The sequence below is a fragment of the Mus musculus genome, chromosome 3 (assembly GCF_000001635.26).
Source record: "Mus musculus strain C57BL/6J chromosome 3, GRCm38.p6 C57BL/6J".
Lineage (NCBI taxonomy): Eukaryota > Metazoa > Chordata > Mammalia > Rodentia > Muridae > Mus > Mus musculus.
Window position 1 is genome coordinate 139,188,007 of NC_000069.6, and position 22,963 is coordinate 139,210,969.

The 22,963-nt window shown below is 39.3% G+C and overlaps 1 protein-coding gene and 1 pseudogene across 1 annotated transcript in view; one reads left to right on the forward strand and one right to left on the reverse strand.

Moving 5' to 3' along the window:
* Gm4862 overlaps positions 1–5,726 on the reverse strand; it is a 65,438-nt pseudogene extending 59,712 nt beyond the window's left edge.
* Positions 5,727–17,886: 12,160 nt separating this feature from the next.
* The window catches only part of Stpg2 (sperm tail PG rich repeat containing 2), a 504,407-nt gene continuing 499,330 nt past the window's right edge, over positions 17,887–22,963 (forward strand). Inside the window, exon 1 of the mRNA NM_198659.2 lies at positions 17,887–18,001. Within this exon, the coding sequence (NP_941061.1) occupies positions 17,893–18,001 (109 nt within the window). The 5' untranslated portion in view covers positions 17,887–17,892. The remainder of the gene's footprint in view (positions 18,002–22,963) is intronic.

A 22,963-nucleotide genomic window follows, 5' to 3' on the forward strand; every position in this document is an offset into this window, starting at 1 on the left:
GCCCCGGCATAGTCTCACAAGAGACAGCTATATCAGGGTCCTTTCAGCAAAATCTTGCTAGTGTATGCAATGGTGTCAGCGTTTGGAGGCTGATTATGGGATGGATCCCCGCATATGGCAGTCTCTAGATGGTCTGTCCTTTCATCTCAGCTCCAATCTTTGTCTCTGTAACTCCTTCCATGGGTGTTTTGTTCCCAATTTTAAGAAGGGGCAAAGTGTGCACACTTTGGTTTTCGTTCTTCTTTAGTTTCAGGAGTTAGTTGTTGTAGTTGTCTCTTGTTAGAGATCGTTCCTCTCATAATTCTGTTAGCCTCTATCAGCAGACCTGGGAGACTAGCTCTCTCCTCTGAGCTTCACTGGTCAGAGCACACTCTGCAGGCCAGCTCTCTTCTTACAGGGAAGGTGCACAGATATCTGGCATTCGCACCTCCCTCCTGGCAGAAGATGAAGGCCTGAAACAGGACCTGTCCCAGAAGCTGTGTTGCTTTGGCCTGTCACAGAGGCTGTTAGCTTCTGTAGTCCACACTCTCACCTGCACAGACTAGTCTCAGAGGGATCCAGGAACCAAGATGGGTCCCCCAGGTGCTCCAGCAAAGCCCTCCCGGGCAGGGCTCGCACCTCTCCTCTGGCACGGAAGGTGCCCAGATGTCTGGAGCTCGAAATGGGGTCTGTCTCAGAAGCTGTTCTCTAGGGATCTTGGGGGTTTCCACTGACTCTGCGCCCAGGTGACCAAGTGCTGGCGCCGACTGTAAGGGACTTGTGACCCTGGTCAGTCCGGGTTTCCTGCTTCTCTAATGCTGTCTCAGGTCCCGAGCGATTGGATTGGAACAGAAGTTGTGTTCCACTCACAGGTGGTCCTAAGATCATGTGGAGAGTCCTCTAGGGGACCTTGGGGGTGTCCACCAACTCTGAGCCCAAGGTGACCCGGTGCTGGCGCCAACCGGAAGGGACTTGTCTAAAATAAGTTCTTACATTGCAACATTTCAATGTTAGTGCCTGTTTTTTTATTTTTTTTGACACCATAACAAATATAACTTCATTTCATCAATTGCTTTGATTGCAAACTGTATTTATGACTTTAGAACATGGTCATATTACTTTTAAAGTTGCTTTCTAACATACATGAAGTTTAATGCTTAAACCTTTTGATAAATTTATGTACTTTACTAGGCATTAACCATTTTAAGTAACAATGAAAGTAGGAGAAAATGTAACAATAGCAGATATAATAAGATTATATTATTTAGCTCCAATATTTAAAAAAAATTGACATTTATCTTTTCCTATATATATATTTAAAAGTTTTGCATTTTTTGTTAACTTTTACCCCTTGTATCTATTTTTTTTTCTCTTGCTCGATGTTTGGTTCGTATTTGTGACCTCTGATTGGAAACTTGAATGATTGCTGGAGTTTAGATGCTCACTATGCTACATAACCTCATTTTTAAAAGCTAGATTCAGTCATTACACTAGAACAGTGATGTTGGCTATTATTAATTCCCCTTCTTTAACGCAGGAATAAAAGATCACTGAAACAGCAGAATTTGCCCTAAGTTATATGGATAATAAGTGGTCAGTTTGATGGACCATGATGTTTTTAAGACGTATTTTTTAAGGTGGGGGGAGGGTGCTGGGAAATCTAATACAGGGGCCTTTGCCTTCTAGGTAAGCACTTTCTCTCTTAAGCTATACTCACATTGTTATTGTGTCAAGCTTTCCATTTTAGTATTTAGTGTTCTTTTATGTAATATATATTTGTTATATAATTATACTAGCTTGTGATCAATAGACTAGTATTTATTAATTTTTTTGGGGGGAGGGGGAGGGTAAGTCACCTTATGTAGCTCCGGTTGATGTTTGCTACATGGTTATGATGGCCTTGACCTCCTGGTTCTTTATTCTCTACTTCCCAAGCACTTGGATTTCAGGCACACACTAACATAACTGATCTCTCTCTCTCTCCCTCCCTCTCCTTCTCCCTTTCTCTCTCTCCCCCCTTTCCCTCTCTCTCTCTCTCCCTCTCCTTTTGCCTGTCTCTCCCCCTCTTCCTCCTTCCCTCCCTCCCTCGCTCCCTCCCTGTGTCTCTCTGTGTCTCTGTCTCTGTCTTTCTTCCCCTTGAGCCAGGTTTTCACTGTAAGCCCAGGTTAGCTTGCAACTCTCTGTATCCCATACTGGCTTTGAACTTGGAGTAATCCTATTGCTTAAACCTCCCAACAATGGTGATTTCAGGTATGAGTTGTCATGTCCAACATTGATGTTTGTCATCAAATTATAGCAATCCTGACTCAAAACTGGCTTACGCCTTAAATTTCTTTTGCTTCATAGTTCTGGATACATGGTGGACTTCAGGGTTAATCTCTTCCAGTGACAGGCAGAAAAAAGATTTCCTTCAGGTTCTAGTTTATCTGGGCCCTGGGCAGTATACCAAAAGCAGTTTATTTTCAGTTATAAGGGTGCTCCAGCTTTCAGGGATTCTATCGACTCAATCCTTTAACCAACACAAGTCACATCTAGTCAGTAAGTCCAGACACAGCAACATCCAAAGAATTGTATCCTGAGGCTCATTCTCTTTCTTATTTCTTCTGTTATTTTCTTCCCTGAGATTATGATACAATATCATCATGCTTAGAAATATAATTTCCCCAGAATTCCTTGCAGAGTATTAATTATATGCAAAGTCTATACAACTCAGCAAATGTCTATGAGGTTCGGGTAGCCATTGAGAATGGAAGTTGTGGAGCTCCACATTGGAGTCTATACACGTCACCATTGAATACGTGTTATGCTTTTATTAACCACCAACACTGAAACCTCTGTGATAGACTTAGAGCTAGGAAATATTTACAGCATCATAACTCATATTCATTTCCTGCACTCCATCCTTCCTCATCTCCTAATACTTATCCTTTTTTGTTCTCTTTTCTACATGTTGTACCGTACCAACATGTTCATTTATGTTCATTTGTTTGCATATGTACATGCACACACACTTTTTTTTTTAAAACATATCATTTGCTGATATGGATAACTAAGTTTATTCTAGGTCTTTGCTATAGAAAAGAAAGTAGCAATAAACATGGGATTTATTTCACTTTTTATTTGCAATTTTGTTTTTAGCAATGAAGTAGAAAAATGCACGTTATTATCACAAATCTAGTAGCACAAAAATAGTAGCATTCATTTCTTATTTCCTAGTTTTGTGTGTCAGAAGCACAAGGGACTTCAACTAGGTTCCCCTCACAAGGCTTTAGTCAAAGTGTGGGCTGGACTGGCTTGGACTTCAGTCTGGGAGACTGAAGAACTGATTTCCACTTCAACCAAGTGATGGTAACTCCCTACTCCCTACCTCTTCACCCTACCTCCTCATCTTCCTCCACCCTCTCCCCTTCCCTGTGTAGATTGATGTCCTGAATCATTACTAATTGTCAGCTGTGAATTGCTGAAGGCAGCTCCAGGGGGTGCCTATATTAGTCAGCAATCACTTGCTTTGAATTTCTTTTCAAGTGTCTTGCCTCAGCTAAAGAGTCTTTTACTCTTTGGGCCTTGTGTGATGGGATTCGTCTCAGCCATCTCTTCTCCTGCTTTAAGGCTAACTGTGCCTTATAACTGATTCCAGCCATTGCATTCACAACTTTCAGGAATTAGAATGGGCATCTTTGGGGTGGTGGATATTTTTGGCAGGCCTAACACAGCTGCAGTTGTCTTCTGCTGAACAAGTCATCCCTGGCAAGGGGGATGAATTATTGTAATTTGCTCAGCTAGTCTTCAGGGATGAGATGGAAACACTGGGGAGTAAGACACACTGTTCATTATGTGCCTACATTAGAATGCTTCCTTTAAAGAATGCTGTCTTCTGAAGAGTACTCTGTGTTCTTTTTTATTCTCCACAGTACATTGTACATGTTGTCTAGGATATTGGTTAAATATTATTTTGCAAGAGAAAAAATTAAATAAAAGACTTTAATGTTAAACTTGCATTTGAGTGAATAGCCCTGTTTCTCCATGCTATTGGGGTAAATGATCTTAACCAAAAAATTGGTAACCATGTTGAGTTGATAGATCAGAACAACGTTGGGTTGGTAGATCAGAACAGCATTACAACTGCTCTTACATCACCGGTCTTATGTAAGAACTAAGAGAATTCTGGCAGGTTCAGAGAGAATTTTGGTGCAGCTGTTATAGGTACACTATCTTAGGGGTTTGGGAACAATTTACTATAGGGAACCTGTCCATTTAGCATGGCTATTGAGCAGCTATCCATGGACCCAGAAACTTTCAGTGGTTTGTAACCCTGCTGTAGAGTTCTTCTGTAGAGTATTCCTTGTTCTTTTCTTTCCCTCTGTCTACTGTCATGCTTTGTGTAGTGGTCTGGGATGTAAGGACAGTCTATCTTTTTATTATTGTCTAGTGTGGCTTGAAAATCCTAGTTCATAACACACTGTAACTGTCCCCATTCCCCTCTTCATAGGTGACCTTTCAGAATCAGTATCCTTTGTGCTAGGTAAGGACTTTCTTCAGAACAGGAGAATTTTTCAAGAGGCCAGAGTATCTATCTAAGTTGACTTGGTCTCTAAGAACATTACCATCAAGGACCTAGCAGTGTTGACTATCGCAGCTGATAGTGTTCACCAGTGGCCATTAGGAAGGATCATATCAGGAGCTGGAGGCAGGGCAGAATTTGGTCCAGGTGAGGTATACTGCCCCCTTATTTGGTTGATAACTACTTTATGTGCCAAAATGAAGCCTAAGAGCAGTTAAACTTTCTGAACTATAAATACTTCCAAGAAATGAAGTGATAGTGAACACATTAGACAGATCTGGGACTTTTCCTACAAACATGATACTTATAACAACTTAAAGGTTAAATGGATATGAAATCTGGTCAACCTCTATTATTTTCCATTGTCTAGGCACTATTTCTTTTTAATTTTTAAATATGAGAAAATTTAGGTCACATTTGGTATAGCCATCTTATGCAGTAAGGCAAAAATAATTCAGACTTCTAGGCTCTTACTCCTAATACCTCATTTTAAGCATTTATCAATGGTGCCACTATTCCGCATCATTACATTATAGTCTTTATGATATGTCAATATTATTAAAATGTATAGTTGATTCAAATTAACAGTTAATAAACTCTTATGTCTTACAAAGAAGTCTGTTTTTTATTATTTCAATTATTCATCTGGTTTTAGAGTTGCCATTTTTATATTCAAGAATAAGCATATCAAACAAGGAGTATTTGAAATATATTGTCAATTACTTTAAAAAATTAAAACTAACTTCACTATTTTTATTTATTTTATAGATATATTTACTTGTATGTCTATGAGTGCCTTGCCTGCATATTTTTCTATATACTATGTGCATGCACGGTGTCAGAGAGAGGTCAGAAGAGGGGCAAATGGAATTACAGATGGATGTGATCTGCCATATGGGTGCTGGGAATGGAACCTAGGTTCTTTGCAAGAACAGCGAGTGCTTGTTTAACCATTGAACCATCTCTTTAACCCCTACATTTTAAAAATTTGTGTTAAAAACAATATGACAGTGTTTGCTGTTACTTGGTAAGCACAAGGGCTGAGGAAAAAGGAATCATATTCCCTGTAGTGTGTTCTCAACCTCTCAGTCCTTCGATTAGTTCCAATAGGAATCTCGTTAGAGCAGAGAAATACTTTCTTCTTAGCACGAGCCAGTGCAGTTGTTTTCTTGACTTTGTTTTCCATGGAATCTCTTCTGCATCATTTAAGTGAGGTTAATGCACTCATCAGAACCAATGGTTTGACCACACATTCCCTTGTTCATAAAGCCACGCCCAGATCCGAGGGTTGGCAAGTATCTGAGGATGCAGTTGGTGGACGGCATGTTCGCATTCTGTACCTTCCTAGCCTTGTAAGCCAGTGTGGAAATCACATAGGTCACAAGAATGGGCAATGCTGCTTTAGAAAGCATTTGCTGTTCTTGTTCTTTGTGAGACAGGATCTTTATGTGTCCTTGATAGCTTGCAAAAATATTATATAAATTTCAATTGCTTAGATGGAATTATAAAATCTAGGTTATTTTATATAAACTTAATAAGACAGAGAAAATTTATTAGCCTAAACTGGTGAAATTGTGCCACCTAGTGATCTTTACTAAAAAAAAAAAAATCCTTGTGGGTTTTAAAGAGTGTTTAAGTTTGTAGAATATTAAATGTTTACAACAAATCTAGAAATTTATTTGTCTGGTGTATAGTATAAATTTAGGGTGTGATTAGCTTTTTTGGGTGTTTTTTTCCTTTATTTTCAAGTTTTTTTATGATAAAGTTTATAAAACTAAAAAACAAACAAACAAAACCCACAAGCACAAAAATGAAAACAGAATTAGAAGCCATTTCTGCAAGAGTGTATTCTAGTCCCTAGGAATTAGTGTGTATTAGTGTATACATTCTAGGTATTTCTAAGATGTGCTTTATTGAGTGTGAATCCACCTATTCTCTGGATTGTATTCATGTAAAGTAGTAATAAGACTGTGCGATGAAGATCACTAGGTAGTGAGATTCTTGGTGGCTCATGGTGGACAGGGAAGAAGACAGCTGTGTGGTTGAGGTCTTTGACTTCCTTACCTTGACTAGGCTACCACATGACCACTACAGGCCATTTCCTGAGACCACTAGAATCAGTTTTGTTTGTGTTTTACAGGAGGAGAAAAATTGTTATTTGGTTACATTAGGAGAAACGGGGGGGGGGACTTTTATTTTTATTTTTCTAGCATCTAAAATCGACATAAAGCTTTGGTCCTTTGTCTAGGCACGGATTCGTTTACATTTAGACTTGTTTGATTACTTCTGAAAACCTGGTTTTCATGTTTAAAGAAAGAAAACATATCCAATTATCAGTGAGTGCATATCATGTGAGTTCTTTTGTGATTGGGTTACCTCACTCAGGATGATACCCTCCAGATCCGTCCATTTGCCTAAGAATTTCATAAATTCATTGTTTTTAATAGCTGAGTAGTACTCCATTGTGTAAATGTAACACATTTTCTGGATCCATTCCTCTATTGAGGGACATCTGGGTTCTTTCCAGCTTCTAGCTATTATAAATAAGGCTGCTATGAACATATTAGCCCAGAAACTTAGAATACTCAAGATATAATTTGCAAAACACACGAAACTCAAGAAGAAGGAAGACCAAAGTGTGGATACTTTGTCCCTCCTTAGAATGGGGAACAAAATACCCATGTAAGGAGTTACAGAGACAAAGTTTGGAGCTGAGATGGAAGGAAGGACTACGCAGAGACTGCCCCATCTGGGGATCCATCCCATAATCAGCCACCAAACCCAGACACTACTGCATATGCCAGCAAAATTTTGCTGATATGACCCTGATATAGCTTTCTCTTGTGAGGCTATGCCAGTGTCTGGCAAATACAGAAGTGGATGCTCACAGTCATCTATTGGATGGAACACAGGGCCCCCAATGGAGGAGCTAGAGAAAGTACCCAAGGAGCTGAAGGGGTCTGTAACCCTATAGGAGGAACAGCAATATGAACTAACCAGTACCTCCTGAGCTCAAGTCTCTAGCTGCATATGTAGCAGATGGCCAAATCGACCACCATTGGGAGGAGAGGCCCTTGGTCTTGCAAAGATTCTATGCCCCAGTACAGGGGAACAGCAGGGCCAGTAAGCGGGAGTGGGTGGGTTGGGGAGCAGGGCAGGGGCAGGGTATAGGGGACTTTCGGGATAGCTTTTGAATTGTAAATGAAGAAAATATCTAATAAAAAGATTGTTTACAAAAAGAAAGAAAGAAAGAAAGAAAGAAAGGAAGGAAGGAAGGAAGGAAGGAAGAAAGAAAGAAAGAAAGAAAGAAAGAAAGAAAGAAAGAAAGAAAGAAAACTTAGGCAGCCAGGTGTGGACGCTCATGTCTTTAATCCTTGTACTCCAGAGACAGGTGCGTCTCTGAGTTTCAGGCCAACCTGGTCTACACAGTAAGTTCCAGGCCAGTCAGATCTACAAAGAGAGACTGTCTTAATCCACACACCTCCATCCAAACCCAAACAAACAAACAAACAAACAAACAAACAAACAAACAGAAAAACCTTATAGGTTGAAGCTAACCTAGATAAATTTGGGCACCTAAAAAACAAAAACAACAAAAATAAGAAACAGAAAAAGACAAACAACCCAGCTGTGCAAGTGCATCACAGTTCTTGTCAAATGTTAAATTGTTTTAAAAGAATTAGCTTTGTAAAACAAAAAAAAAGTGCAGCTACTTAGTTAAATGCATAAGACATATGAACACAATTTGTGCTCATTATTAGACCTATTTGGGTTTAATTTCCACTGAAATAGTCACCATATGCCATTCCATGACTTTTATTAGTTCCTTGTCATTGAATTGCTTATGCCTTTAGAACCTGCACCAACAATAGTCTGTTAATGTCTATGGATCTATGAAATATCCTGTATTCTTTTAAGGTTTGTGATGGTAGATAATCATCCAACACCAGTTACTCTTGGAATTCAGTTGAATTTTTCTATATCCAGGTTAAAAAAAGATATGTTATCAACATATTCTTCAGATTACAGTTGTGGGAGTTCACAAATCATGTATACAACATAAGGTAGTTATTTCTATTTGTAGTAGAGTTGATTATCTGACAGATATTAAAGTGTTTGGTTCAGCATGTTAAGTGTGTTCAAATTCTTGTACAGTGAGCTCCAGAAGATCTTCTCCTTACACACTGAAATGTCTTAACCCTTAAATAATTCTCAGGCTTATCCTCTCTGGACCCTGGCAACCACCCTTACACTTTTCTGTTCCCATGGACTTGAGTAGTATTCATGTCTCATATAAGCGATACCATTTTTCTTTAAAAAAAGAATTGGCTTACTTGTATAACATGTTCTAGATTCATCCAAGATTTCCTTCCTAACAGTGTCTAACTTGAATTAAAAAATAGATTATAATTGGACAACTTATTAAGTCAGTGATAATCATAAATTGATTGAATATGCTATACATATGTAACAGAAAGAAATAGGTTCTTATATTTAGTAAAAAACAGTACAGTACTGAGATAGAATGCCAACCATTGTCTTATCTTCTGAAGCTATAATAAGTTCCTGTGGGACCATTATGCAAGAGAGTAGTTTTTAAAAATACCATGAGTAGACTAAATTTTTAGTTCAAAATTTATAAGTTGAGCCACATGAGATTTGAACTCAATACCTAAAGTGTTTGTTTAATATACTGAATTTCAGTGTCAAATTTGCCAATTTATAATTTTTAAAAACTATGCATAATCCTTTTTAAAGATGCTTTGTTTAGTCTTTATTATTTTTTTTAGAAGGAAAGTAGCATGTGATGGCATCCCTTCCCATGGACCCCCACCTCACTTGTCTCTGGCTGCTCCTCATGGAACCCCACCTTACTTAACTCTGGCTGCCCTTTCTTCACAGCATTTATTACAAGGGATAATGACATCATCTCACAGCTTCAATGGCTCTCTCTCCCCATTTTGTCCCTTCCAGCAAAATTTTGCATGTTAAATTTTATTGAATAACACAGAAACATTTCCCTTATTTTACAAATAATGTAAAAATGTGACATATATATTATATATATTTACAGATTCTTCTCCTGCACACATCACCTCTCCATTTTAACAGATTTATACCAATAGCCTGGCACATGCCCATTCATATTCTCCACATGCTTATGCATACATTTGATATTTATATTCCTTTTATATTGCTTAGTTTGAAAAAAATGGTATCATGTATTTTTTAAAATCTTTTTCCTCAACAATATCTCATGGGAATTAATATTATTAACTGGAATGCTAAACCTTTAAAGCGCCTACACAGTGTCCTGTCTTGATTCTGTCACAGCGTTAAGAGGCATTTTTCTTGCTCATTTGTAATGTTTTGGATGAACAGAAAGAAAACGTATGTCTATGTACTTGTGCATGTATATATATTATGTGCTATATAGCATTACATTTTAAAAATTACACTTTGTTTTATGTGTGTGTGTGTGTGTGTCTGTGTGTATGTGTGTACACATGCATATATGCTATGACATTATGTGGAGGTCAAAAACCTTGTCTTGGTTTTACTTCTTTTGTCATGATCTTTTCTGTGGTTCAAATGTCCATTAGTTGGACGGTGCATGTGGTTTCTATACATCATTTTAAGCTCTGGACAGACTGCGCTCCCATCACCCACCCAGGTTCCCTTGGATCCATGGATGAAACACACACACACACACACACACACACACACACACACACACACACACGCTTATTTTTAATATACCTTTTAGCTCAATGGCCAGGCACTTTTAAGCCTCCTGTGGCTAATGTGACCTTACCTTCACTCCCAGCTCACCACCTCTAATCCTGCCCTCTGCTTAGCTGCCCAGTTTCCTTCTCCTTGCTCAGCACCCTAAATATGCCCTCAGCTTACTCCCACCTGCTACCCAGACCCAGTCGGGGAAGCAGCCAATGTTTACTCCACCTGAGATCTCACGAGGCTGGTGGCTTTCTCTCCCTCCAAAGCATGACAAATCTTTTCCCTTCTCTGTCTCCTAGCCTGCCTGTGAGAACCTGGAAGTCCCACCTCTTCCACCCAGCCATTGGTTGGGGGCATCTTTATTGATCCATCAAGAAACAAATGGAGACAGGACCTTCAGTGTTCACATGCAGATTCCCAATCAAGGCATCAGAACCCACTCCTTACACTTGGATATTAGTTATTTTGACCTTATCTTTCAAGTTTATGATTTCTTCCTTACCGATTTGATATTTTTTATGTTTCTCAGTCTACACATTGACATACTCATTCACAGTTCTTTCAGGCTAACTTGAATCTCAGCAATAGCTAGCTGTTGCTTCAATTAATCAACACAGTTATGCACCTGGAGAGTAACATTTAGCTTTAAAACTTATTGTGGTGCCCTTAAAACTCCCAAAATCTGTTTTGTAAAAGTGATGTTCATTTCTGCAGATGAAATTGTTGCCTTGCAGGCTTACTGCCTCCATCTGCTCACTCAGGCCTAGTCTTGGAAGCTTCTAGCCTCTGTACAATCTTATCTAGGCCTAGAATAATTTCAGCCTCTGGGACTTACTGCTCAGTAAGCTCACCCTTTCTTGCTCTTTCTGATCTCTGGCTGGCTGGTTCAATTTAGCTCTTCTGGCTCAATCTGTTCTCCAAGATGACTGATTTAATCTGCCTTCTCATTTGGCCTTTCCAGAATTGCTCTGCTTGACCTCAAACTAACTCTAGCAATGTGTTCTAATCTTTTGGCTCCTTCTCATTTGTTGGCTTGTTGTACTTAGCTTGTTCTCTCTCTGCAACTGTCTCTGTACAACTGTCCTGGCAAAACTGCCTCTTTCCCCTCATTTTTTTCTCCCCCCCTCTCTCTCCACTGCTCATTTAGTAGCTTCTCTTACTTCTCTCGTCTCATCAGAGTTAGGCCTATCCTATTCTGTCAAATCTTTGATTCGCCATTGTGTCTGCCAGCCAATTAGACATCACTTTTAAACTTGGGTGCTTCCTTCTACAAACTACCTTTACCTAATGTGTCTCGGATTGAAGATGTGTACTAAGGGCATGTCTGTTTTCCAACCAAAGGGATAAATTTACTGTGTGCTAAGGGTTGAGCCACACCACAACAGTCTTCCCTCCCTTTGGTAAATAATAATACCGGGGTTCACAGTGCGATCAAGTATCCTGTAACACTGCTTCTTATTTTGCTAGTTGTTACCTGTCTCTTTCAGTAATTTCATTCTGTATTCTAAATTTTATAATTTTGACCACATCCTCCTCTCTTTTGGAAATACATATATCAAAACCCTGTCTTGAAATAAACAAACAAACAAACAAACAAACCAATCAACTAACCAACCAACCAACCAAATCAAACCAAAGCAAAAGAAATAATTCTGGTTCATTCTTTTTTTTTGGGAAAAAATGGTTAGTAATGTTTTGATGGTCTATCATATTTTAAAGTCTTAGCTCTATCTCATCAAATTTAATATAAACTAAGCTGGTATAGAAAGTAGTATTGCTTGGTTTTATTCCACTCTGTATTTTATTTTGCTTCTAAACATGTATTCAGTAAACATTAAAACAATTCTTTAAAGTGTACTATGCTAAGCACTATGGGAACAGAAAATAATGCTCTCTAGAACTTCATATTAATAGCTGAACAGTAGCAGGAGAGCAGTTCTGATCTTTGAACAACTGCAGAGGTTTGTGACCAATATGTAACTTGTGTGGCTGGGGAATAGTGGAATACAGGAAGAGAAAGGTAAGTAGGGTTGTTTAAGCAGAAAAATGCTGCTTTTATTCAAGGTAAGCCACAGGAAATTTTCAAGCAGGGGAGTGATGTTCAGCAAACTGTACTTGGTAAGGTTAACCTAGCTGCACTGTGTGGGCTAAGCTGCGTCAGAGATTCTGGAGAGAGGCATTCCATTTGAGCTATTAGAAAAAAATCCAACGGTGCTCAGAGCATCAACAAAATGGCAGTGAGAATGGGATGAGGAGGTGGATTTCAGCAAGATCGCAGAGGTGGAAGTAACAGAACTTGGCAGTTGTTTGCATGTGGGAGGAGAAGTCATGTAAGAGTTTCACAGCCTTATCTATGGGATGAGGTTTGTTCTTTAGAACAGAAATGGGAAGAGAGAGAGGGAGAATCAGGCTTCCTAAAGGGGAAAAAGAATTTAAGATTTAAGTCTTGGCATAGTCCTTATGAAGTGGTTGTGGGGCATTTATGTTAGGTATTAAACAAACACCTAGATATGCATGTATCTCAATGTATACAGCAGTTGTGAGAGAGAATAAGATATAATGGAAGAAGAAGAAAAACAGGGCAAAGAAGAAAGAAAAAGAAAGAGACACCAAGCCTTCTTGAGAGGGAGAGGACTGCATCTTTGTTCTTCCTGCCTGCTGCCAATAGCACTTGGGGCTATAGCAGGTTATTCTTGGTCCATAAAATGATGTTAAGAAGGGGAGTCACCATCAAGGTATGGAGAGCACTGTGATTGGGCATAACGATACTCTGCTATAATGAAGCCTCCATTCCATCCTTGAAAAACTGTCTCCAGTAATTTCTTCAAGAGGAATAATCAAACATGAAGAAAAGTAAACAAACAACCAAACCAAACCAAACCAAACCAAACCAAACCAAACCAAACCAAACCAAAAAAACCAACTGGGAAATGCATGATTTACCGTGAGACCATGCATCTTTGAATGAAACCAAGCTATGGACTCAGGCTGGCTTCATATCTACCTCCACCACTCAGTAATCTATGACATACTGGCCAATACATTTAATGGCCTTAAGCTTCAGTATGGAGTGGATAAATTAATAGAATTTGCCACATTGCTGTAGAAGAAATGAGTTCTTCCTGTCAAGTGCTCACATACTGCTTGGTAAGAACAGGGAAAAAAGGAAGTAATTCTAAAATGCATTTACTGAAATGTAGAGCAATGAAATTCTATACTGAACAAAAATACGTAAAATATACTTTGCAATCTTTGAAACACACAGTGTGACCTCCATCAACATTGATAGGGTTTATTTAGCTCTGTTTGATAAATGTAAAGTGACTCATTCCTTTTTACCAATAGGCAAAGCAATGGAAAATTAAAGTCACAATGAGTTAATGAATTTAGCTTTAAACTGGGCATGGTAGCATATATCTGTAATCACTGTAGTGGGGAGACAGAAGGTAAAATTTGTAGTTGAGGCCAGCTTTACCTACACTTCAAGATCAAGTCTCAAAAAAGCAAAATGAATCAATCAACAACAACAACAACAAAAAATGAAATTATTTTCTAAATCATCTTGGCATATTACATTAAACAGTATTCAGTCACTGGGTAAGTCAGAATTCTCCACTTTCATTTGGCACTTAATATATCATATTTTTAAATTAATCATTTTAAATTAATCTAAATTCTACGTAGACAAATTAATCTGTGTATTTCCTCACCACATAGTTACACTGCATATTTGATAAAGAATCACATTGATTTCATGGAATTTGTTATTAACAAAATTCTGCTTTTGTTCTATATACATTTAAAACGTATTTTTAATTTTATGGCTGTAAGCGTTTTGCCTGAATGTTTTTGCCTGTATACTACTTACATGCTTGTTGCTCTCAGAGGCTTAGAAGAGGGCATTGGTCCCCTAGAACTGGAGTTAAGGTGGCTGTGAGCCTCCATGTAGGTCCTGCAATTTTTAAGAGCAGCCAGTGCTTTTGGCTGCTGAACCACCTCCCATTTTTATTTCATTGAGAAGGGGTTTCACTCTGTAGTCCTGCTTGTCCTGGAACTCACAAAGGTCCACTTCTGTTTCCTGAAGCCTGGGATTAAAAATGCAAGACACCACATCTGCATAAGGCTCCATTAAAAAGTTTATTCTGAAAGGAGGTATTAGGTAGAAATGGAAGAAGCATAAATTCTAAGGTCAGATAAATTTTAGTCCAAACAGCTCTTGCTAACACCATGGAAATGTTCAACTAGAGTGCTGCTAAATAGCATTAAACATTTTTGATTTAGGCACTGTGAATGGCTGGACCAAATTATCTATATTGTGCTTATGGATAATTATAATTAACATTTTTAAGTAGCACACTCAATGAGGACTGTTCAAGAGACACAATGAGAGACTTTTAAAAATATTTACTTTTCTTATTTAAAAGTAATTTCTAATCCGTAAGTGCTATATACTCTGGTTATTGAACCACAAGAAGAAACTTTTTGCTGGAAATATACAGTGAAGACATATTTCCATGCTAAAAATAAAGACTTAAGAATGCAGAATTGTTGGAGATCAAGCATTATAAAATTATTAAGGGTCTGGAAGTTCTGCCATTGATCATCCACTCATCCCTATGAAGTCCTTGAGGAAAGAATGCTCTCCCAGGAGACAGGCTAGGCAAAGAACACTGTGTACCAAGCTGGTATTTCAGGCACAGGTTCCCTATTACAGGTTTGTGAATGAGCTTGAGGTGGTTGCTCTCCCACCCTCTCAATGGTCAAAAACTTAAGCCAGATAGAAGGCAGGTAACACCCTACCACTTCTATTGCTAATCTAACCCCAAATCTACTCAAGGAAGGGGTAATTTGTGCATTAAAGACAGCAATCAGCCAGAGAAGGATATGACTATGTTCCATTGTCATCTCCTCCATGGGACTTGTGAATCATCTCTCAGAAGGACACTTAACTACCATGTTCCTGAAATGACCCTTTCTTTTCCTAAGACTCTGAGCAATGTGACAAAGAAAACAGGTTGAGATGAGAACATTTAGGTAAGGGCTTTCTAGAGTAACTCATTCTCATATATCATGGGAACAATGGCCAACTAGGTTATCTTTAGAGGAAACCTGCCATCTATAGGACCATTCAGCAGTTCCTTTGCATGCTGGTCATGCAAGGACAAAACAGTCTAGGAAGCCAATGAAATCACTGCTTATGTGGTCTGATTTCCAAAGTCCCTTTCCCTGTGTTCATCAGGTGCAATGAAAAGCACTGTGAGATGCTCTTGCTGCAGCTGGACACTACTGCTGGTGGAAAGGGGACACTCAGCTGCACAGCATCGCTCTGTGCTCCATCCCTCTGTACACTCAATGTTAGCATGGTCACTCTCACCCCTGCCAGCATCCCTGTTGGTAGATTTCGAATAAATCCTTTATCTCACTACCTAGGTATTTTCTTCAATTTCTGGACAAATGGCAAGCTACCCTACTGCTATAGCACAACCAGGCTATCAATGCTATACTCTGGCATGAACATGCTGTCTGAATTGATATATTGGCTTTTATTACCAAGAGCAAATGATATATAAGGAATGTCCAATAGGTTGTTAAAGGAAACATGACTTTTAATGACACAATTTTCCATCCTTTTATCTGTGACTCTTTCTAGTATGTCATTGCACATCCATTCTAGTTCTTCTGAATGGGATCTTGCCAGATATATGAGGCAAAACAAACAAACAAAAAACAAAACAAACAAACAAAAAACCCCCACCAAGAACTCTTATGTTTCCTTTTTTGAGACAGGGATTCTCTGTGTAGTCCTTGCTGTCCTGGAACTCACTTGGTAGACTGGGATGGCCTGGTACTCACAGAGATCTGTTGCCTCTGCCTTCTGGGTGCTAGGATTAAAGGCATGTGTCACCACTTCCCAGCTACTTATGAGTTTTATAAGAATGTAGGAAGCATTAAGGTTAACAAGAAAGTTAAACACTTCATTACAAATAAGTTTCCCAAGTGCTTGTGATATTCTCTTGCCATTCTGTATACCTTGCTTGCCCCTTCTTGGGCTATTCATGACCTACCCAGGGACAGGGGCTTTAGTTTTATTTGTATCCAGGTTAACTTAGAAGAGTAAGAGAACTATATACATTTGCCAATAAGTTCTTTTCAAGTAAGTAATGATCCAGCTGTTTAGTAGAAGACATCAAAAGATTCTTAGGAACCACACACACATACTTTTTGAGTATTCTAACAGAGATGCCACAATTAATTCAGAACTAAGTAGCAAACTAAGAATCACAAAATTTAAATATATTTAAGTTTGTATTGGGGACTGAGGCACTCTAGCTCTTTTGTGGGTAAGGCAGGGCCATGGAAGGATTGCCTAAGCCAGTGGTTCTTTACCTGTGGGTCACAACCCCACTGGCAAACTTCTACCTCCAAAAATACTTACATTGTGCTTCCTAACAGTACCAAAGTTATAAAGTAGCAATGAAAATGATTTTATGGTATGGGGCCACTACAAGTTGAGAAACCGTATTAAAGGGTTGCAGCATTCAGAAGGTTGAGAACCACTGGCCTAAGCCTTTAAGGATGTTTAGAAGCTGTGTGGATTTCTTAATGAAAAAAACCAACCAAACACATAGATGGATTCTGATACTCTCCAGCGCCTGTTGCTGAAGATTCAGTGGATCGATGAGGGTGGCTTGGGCTTTTTCGATGCCTTCACCTTACTTTGTAGACAATGTTGCCATTTATCCGTGTCCAACACCAGAAGCAGTTTTTAGCCCTTGCCCTTGACTTGCTTCAGTAGGCAAGCTTTCCCCTTTTCAGATGTTGCCATTTCTTGTCACCCCCCCACCCCCGCCCCCAACCCTCTGCGTTCCCAGCTTTCCTTTAGAAATCTTGATGGCCTGCAGGTCAGATTCAGTAGTGACTTTATTCAGAGGATGCCTTTTTGACAGGAGTGAAGGGGGACTTTGCTGATCCCAAACCCTGTTTTGGGGTCCCGAGCTTTTCTATTCCACCTGTCCCCGCCTCGCTGCCCCGCCCCCCGGGTCTTTCCAGTCACCCTGATTTACAGGGAAGGCAAATCAAAATCAAATTAATTCGCCTCCTTCTAGTGCGTTTCTAGGGCTTTTCTGCGCAGCGAAGGTATTCTGGGACAGGAAGCAGGTGAGTTGAGGCGGAGCTGAGGTGGAGCTGAGGTGCAGCACCGCCCTGCCTAGCGCAGGGAGCTTCGTCAGACTCTACAAGACATCTCCGAGCTCTGAGCGCTCGACCGGAAATGCTCCGAGGCCGGTGCCGGAAGTGCACCTACAGGCCCGAGTCCTTCCGGCCTCTGCCCTTCCAAGGTTTCCGGGAGGCGGGGAGTGGGCGGAGCCAGAGCCGGAAGTTCAGGCGGCTAAGCCCGGTCTCTGGCGTGACCCGTGAGCGCTGAATTGAACGCTGGCGGGCTGGCGGGCGGGTCCTCTGGCTGCTGTCCTCGCCACTTTACCTCTGTGCCGAGGACCCGAGGGAAAGCTGACGCCGCTGAGCCAGTCAGCACGCAGCTCGCACTCTAGTCCCGCGTGTAGGGACGACGCAGGCCGCCTGTCTAGTTTCCGGTCCCGTGGGCCCCGCCCCTCATCACTATGTATGACCGTGCTCCGCGCTGGCTCGACTGTGCCAACCGCGGCAGCACCGAGGAGCACGTGGGGCCTGGGACCTACCAGGTACCTTTTCCTAAGCAGCAGGCCACAGGTAAGATGCTGATGGCCAGCTTGCGGTGACAGACGGCCCGCCTTCAGCCTGCCCTCAGGTTAAACACAAAGTCAAAAAGGACCACTGTTCAGAAATGTAACACGTCGCAGGTAGAGACGATACTAGAACCAGGATTTTGATTCCTTGGCTCTTGACTGTATGACATAACAAGTTTGTGACTGTATGAAACACAATACTTGCTTTTGCACACACTTTAATCAGATTTATTTACCACGATGTAATTGTTTACATTTCTATTCTGTATTATCACTTACAAATTGGATCCCGTCCCCAATCTCCCCCACTCCCCGGAGTGAAGTTATCTGACCATCCCTGGCTTTATACTGAGACCCTCTTTCTACATTCTGTGAAAAGTTATAGCCTTCAGGGGTGGCCTAGGGACTAATAATTGAAGTAGTTAATTGCTTTTCTTCATTTCTCACCCCCCCCCCCCCCCCCAGTTTGTGAATTAGGTCCAACTTTTAATAAATATTTCTAATTCGGTCTCTGCTTTTAAAGTTCTGGTTTTTGTTTTTGTTTGAGTTTAATACCACCCAAATTCTAGTGGTTTCTTTTGTAAACCTGCATTTTTCAGTAGATATAAAATACCTCCTGCCCCCTTAAAGTTCCAGGAGTGAGTACTCTGTTTACATCCCTGCTCCATTATGGTTAGTTTAAGTTTCTCTGGACATGGTAAAATTCTGTTTGCGTTTCAGATCTCAAATTTTACATCTTTTCAGCATCTGTCCTCAGCATTTTTGGTACCTATGCCAAGTACTGTTGAGATGGTATAAGCATGTATTCCCCAGCATCTTGTGTTTACCAGTGACCATCTGTAATGGGCACACCTATGATGCTTTTGCACACCCATAACTTTTTTTTTTGACCTTTATTTTGGTACAGCTGACCACTTTCTTTGTTGCTTTCTGTCTCATTTTTTTTCCTGCTGTTCAGTACCTGACACATGATTCGGTACTGAAGCAAGGAATCATGTTTTATTTTTCTTTTTTTCCCACTAATCATGCACAGCTAAATTTATAAGATACTTAGCTTTACATCTTGTTCTTGTTGCTTTGCTCATTGTACTCTCTTATTCATATCTGTTACTTCAATCACCATTTATATCCAGCCACTCCCAAGTGAAATTCTTTATAGAGATAGAGGTGGTTTATGTCTCTAAGTTTCCCACAGGCTTAAAGTCTGCGTCGTTGTCAGTCACTTTACAGACATCCTTGCATGGCTGGTCTAAGCTTTAGAACTCTAGCTTACTTTTTTTGCCTGGCCATTTCTCTTGGCCTTTAAGACCATTGGTTAAATGTTCACAATCTCTCAGAAATTCTTCCCCTTTGTTCATAGCTACCCAATTTAATACAATCCAATTTATTTTTTCTCAATTAAATCAGTAGCATGTTGTTTCTGTCTCAGTGTCATAATTTTATCTTTCATTTTGTGTTTAGTAGTATGTTTAAAAAACATACATTATTTGAAAAACAAAAAATATATTTATTTTTGTTAACGGCAGGGTTAAAAAATCTAAACTCATCAATGGTAGTAGAATTCTTTTTTGTTATCACCCCCGGTCTTGTGTTCCATTTAGTCTGATCTTTCCAAACACCTGTACATGCTCCTACACATGACCTACAGTTCAGCCATTCTAACTTGATAATATTCTTAAGATCATTTTTTGTCACTTCTGTTCTTTTGCACCATGTGCCCAGTGTGTTCTATGCTCCTACTCCTCCTGGCTTGCTTCTACTTATTCTTGATATTCAATTGAAATAAAAATCTCTGACTAGTCTTACTTTTCCATCCTTCTGGCTTATGGTAACTTTTTTGGTAGCAGTTTGATTCTAACACACACACACACACACACACAAAAGCTCCACCAAAATGTAAACTACTTGAGAGCAGGGATCATGATGTTTACTCCATTCTTAGTTTTCAACCCAGTAAAACAATATTCTTAGTGAAAAATACCTTGTAGTAACGTATAAACTAGTGGACCACATTAAAAGTTTCTATGGGGTGGGTGAGATGGCTTAATGGGTAAAGTCACTTACTGCCAAATTTGATGACTTGAGCATAATAACTCTTAACATCTTGTAAGATGACTCTTACAAGTTGTCATCTGTCTTCCACATGTACACACACACACACACACACACACACACACACAGAAAGACAGACACACACACACACATAACACCTTCTCCAAAACACTATGGCTTTTGTTACTAAAGGGTAGTATGTAGGATATAGTCAGCCCTGTATACTAACTTAAAGGATTATACTTTGTTCACTTTTGAAGTATGTTTAAAAATTCTGTGCTTGGGAACTCTGAGGAGATTGTGTGTGTGTGTGTGTGTGTGTGTGTGTGTGTGTGTGTGTGTGCGCGCGCGCGTGCATGCTATGCTGTTCAGGGCAACATGTTTATAATTGATAGAACAGGTGTTTCTGAGCATTTTTCTGCTACATTTCTCGATGAGATAATTTAAAAGCAGCTACCATGCTATTTCATGCATGTTTATAATAGGTAATTTACTGAACTGTGCAGAGCTGTCCATCTATTTCAATGAAAGATTAGGTGTATGTTAAGAGTCTGATGTGGAAAGGAAAGATGGAGGGACCTTGTGTAACTTAATTCTTACAGCAAGCCTCACAAGAGGGACAGATCTTGTAGTGTTAGGATATTCTCAACCTAGTGGTCTCCTTTTTCCTCTTTATCTTACTTAGCCAACCCTCCAGTATACTAGCTCCATGTTTTCCTACTTAATATACTAATTGATAGCCTTGGTTTTAGGTCATTTGATCAGGAATAAACTTAAGATTTGTATCCTTAATGGATCAGGACTGAGCTACTGTGTTTTTATGAGTGGGAAAGAGAATGGATATTCAAATTCCACAGGCAAAAAAGAGCTATGTCTTGCTTTTTTTTTTTTTTAACTAATCTGAGAAGGAAGCATATCTTCCTAAAGCAATATTTCCCTAAGGAGAGGTAGCCTAGTCTACCATCTTATCACATGAGAAAACAAGTTCTTTTAAAAATACATGCCTATCCTGGTATTGTGTCGGGAGTATTTCATTACTTTTTAAATGTACTTTCAAAGTGAACAGCACCCAACATTAGCTGTCTATGTGGAATATGTATCAGTCAACTAAACTGGAAAACAGCATCTTCTAGTTATTTTCTTTTGCAGCATTCTTCTTTGAAGGAGTTTTATCTGCCACCAGTGCAGGGTGGAAGGAGATTTATCAGTGGTCCTGTAGATGCACCTATATGTTTATGCTGACAAGAATGATTTTATTGTCCTAGCTAGTCAGAATATAGATAATGCACATACCAGGGAGTGCAGTTGTGACATAGGTTTAGATAATTAATGTATATGTGATTGCTGTGTACACTGGTATCTCTGCAGATGAATGCCTGTTTCAATGACCTTGTTGTTTTATATGTGAAGAACGCCCTTTGCTTTGTGGCTGTCATTGTGGCTGCATAACTTGTCTTTTCATCACATACTGGACACCTTCTTTTGTAGAATGGACTTTTATTGCTTTGTGCCAGTCTGATTTATCTTTTGCTGTCGGCACATCAAACTCAATATATCCCAAACTGAACTCATTCCTTTTAAATCTTTCCTTCTCCCATGCTCTTAATTTCCCTTTTCTGTCAGTTTGATTTATCATTGTAAGGTACCACTTCATATGTCAGCTTATTTATATACCCCACATCAAATTCTACTAATGTGAATTCTCTGGAGCACTCTTCTTTTTGTACCTTAGACATTGGCAGCATAGATAGTATGATAATTGTCTTTACTTAATTTCTCCATCATTTGAAATCAGGTTTTTATCTTTTACTGTACTTTCTTTATTACGCAGGCTCATAGAATACATAATACAGTATACAAAATATCCAGTATTATGAATGACTAACAAAATGTATAATATAGAAAACCAGTTATTCTTTATTGTTGATTGTGAAGAGTATTGCAAGACTACCTTATGCCTGCCAGTGATAAAAGTAACAACACAGAAGGTTTTAAAAAAATATTTTAAAGCTTAGGTCTTTCAGCTAGAGCAATCTCCCAGCTACTCTAACCCCACCAATCCTGCCATTATACTCTGTTATGTGGTCAGTCCTACAACTCTGCTCTGCTCTAGTCCATCCATCCACAGGTAAGGAAGAACAAATACTTACACAATATGAGACAGAGGATGGGCTATAGAAATAACAATACCGAGGACCTGCTAGTATTTCACTCTCTTCCAGTACAGAATTAACAATTGAATATATAGAGACACACCTTCACACACTCTAACAGCAGAGTATTATGGTAGTCACCAAACATCCTGGTTGTATGTAATTAGTCTAGTTTTAGCACTTGAGAGCCAATGTTTGGGGAAAACCAGGTGTGATGGTTTGTATATTCTTATACCAGGGAGTGGCACCATTTGGAGGTGTGGCCTTGTTGGAATAGGTTGATGATAATGGACTCTGAACCTGTAAACCAGCCCCAATTAAGTGTTGTTTCTTATAAGACTTGCCTTGGTCATGGTGTCTGTTCACAGCAGTAAAGCCCTAACTAAGGCACCAGGCCAGTTGGAAATTCTGAGAAACATGTAAACATTAGTACACAGCTACAAATTAAACGGAAGAGGACCTATCTATGTGAAAATTATCACTACAGTTGTTTTTATTTTGTGTTTTTGTTGTATTCATAACTCCATGTATACTTGAGCTCTGTAACAGAAGATTATGATTAATTTTGGAAAATTCCAATGAAGATTTTATGAATACTAGATTTCTTCTTCATTGCCCATTTCTTTTATATACAGAGTTTAAAACCACACATATTTGTTATATACTCTAACATCAATGATCTGAGGAATGGATGTATTATGGTGTCCTTTTTCACCTTCTTAAAATACATTTAGTAGGCTACCCAAATTTGCTATTCAAAT